At 31.9% G+C, this 1,992-nt stretch overlaps 1 protein-coding gene across 1 annotated transcript in view; it reads left to right on the top strand.

The window, feature by feature from the left end:
* Positions 1-390: 390 nt before the first annotated feature.
* Positions 391-1,992, top strand: part of LOC117118414 (glutathione hydrolase 1 proenzyme-like) — a 16,698-nt gene continuing 15,096 nt past the window's right edge. Inside the window, exon 1 of the mRNA XM_033262999.1 lies at positions 391-546. Coding sequence (XP_033118890.1) covers positions 506-546 — 41 coding nt within the window. The 5' untranslated portion in view covers positions 391-505. The remainder of the gene's footprint in view (positions 547-1,992) is intronic.

The raw sequence follows: 1,992 nt of genomic DNA, 5'->3' as shown, positions 1-1,992 counted from the left end.
GTGTACCACTATTTGTGCCATGGAATCTTACATTTTTGTTATTGTGATTTACTTGTTTCCTGTAATGATGAAGCATATCATTTCCAGACTATTCTAACAATAAATATAGGCCTACATTATTTATAACAGTAACTTCCAATAAGGACCCTTATTATATCCTGCATATTGAACAATCGTATTAAGCTGTTTAGTTGATTAGTTAGAGTTATAATGATAACAATTGACTTTTCTGGAGTATCAAGCTTTAACTGAACAATCAGAACAGAGCCAATAACACAAGCGTACGTGAGTACGTATACTGTATGGGTGTACCGGTATGCTGTCATTTTGTAGATATTAGCAACAAAAAGTCCAAGGGGCAGAGCTTAGTGTAACAGTATTGCTTACACAAACATTACGATTACGATATAACGATATAATAAAACTTATTGCCACTGGTATAAAGAGAGGGGACATATGCCATCTAGGAAAAAAACAATAGTTCTGGACTACACTTTGTCGAACCATGGCGAAGGTTTCTGACGTAGAGTTTAGCGATACTAATAGGTAAGAAGTATGCGTTTATGTATAATATGTATTTACGCATCTGGCCTATCCAATTATTTATGCATTTTTATTTCTCCAAAATTGCCTATGTTAGGCATTCATATTCGCGAAAGCGAAACGTAGCAGCTTCACTGTATGTATTGATAGCCATATGCTATACAGGTACGATAAAAGGCACGATACTATAGGCCTACGTAATAGGCTGAGACTATCGATCATTCATAACCCTTCAAAATCTCCCTTTGACAGTTTGTGAGAGCAACAAGTAGTCCTATACTATACTATGACTATAAATCATTTCCAATATAGTATCAGGGGTTTATTTTTGTCCCCAACCTACAACACTTTAAATAAACAAGAGAATGGGGCTTCTTTATTCAGGAAAGAAAGAAGGAAAGAAAGAAAGAAAGAAAGAAAGAAAGAAAGAAAGAAAGAAAGAAAGAAAGAAAGAAAGAAAGAAAGAAAGAAAGAAAGAAAGAAAGAAAGAAAGGAATGTTCATTCAGTTAATTACTCTGCCTCATTTGGAAGTTATAATTCTAATGTCTAAAAATATATTTATATGGTCAAAAAATACTATCATACCATTTTTAACCTGGTAAGATTATCACAAATTGGTCATTTAATGTAATTCAATGTCATTTCAGGTCAAATTTTGTATGGTATACTAGAAATTACGTAACTGTCATGTTTTACAACAGAATCATACCCAGGCTCTCAGAATTCAATACTTACAGTATTTCATTCTAGCTCATTTTGGCGGCCATCTTGGATATCAAAATGGCTGCCACGCAAAATCTATATTTATCATTATATCAGCTTTTAAATCACTTCGAATTAGAATGCTGATGTCTAAAATTATATTTTTCATTGTGAAGAAATTCTACCATTTAGATTTGTCCCTGTCGTTATTCATTTTACTATTGTGCACCACATATTTAGGCCTGGAATTGGTTACACTTTGTTGTTGCGATTTATTATGTATTTCTTCCCTGTGTATTTGTTGTACTATGTCCTTATAATATTCTGATCAAGTACCTGATGATGAAACCATGGACCTATTATGAAACATTACATTACCGAATATTCTAACAATGGGCTTATTCGACTGGTTCATTTTGTTTAATACGAATTTTCGTTGAGTATTATTTTCATTCGACTGGTTCGTAAATAGACTTCGTTGACAACGAAATTTAACGTAACCAGAATGCGTTATGCACGTGCCCAAAAAAATATATAGCCGATTGGTCAGTTTAGCAACAACATTTGCGTTAATATAATTTAGATTAAATTTCAGTTTGTTTTGTCGAGTATTTAAAGATGGATTCCTTGCAAAAAACAAAAAACAAAAATTATAAAAATCATTTTTTAAATTTACTTGCCCATTTTGAATTAACATAAAAATTATCAACTTGAACATAGAAATTAGTGTATTTAAAAAATGTTTA

The sequence above is a fragment of the Anneissia japonica genome, unplaced genomic scaffold (genome assembly GCF_011630105.1).
Source record: "Anneissia japonica isolate Jap-2015-1 unplaced genomic scaffold, ASM1163010v1 scaffold695_len1296351_cov181, whole genome shotgun sequence".
In the NCBI taxonomy this organism is placed as follows: Eukaryota; Metazoa; Echinodermata; class Crinoidea; order Comatulida; family Comatulidae; genus Anneissia; species Anneissia japonica.
This window is presented reverse-complemented; position numbering and strand designations above follow the sequence as displayed.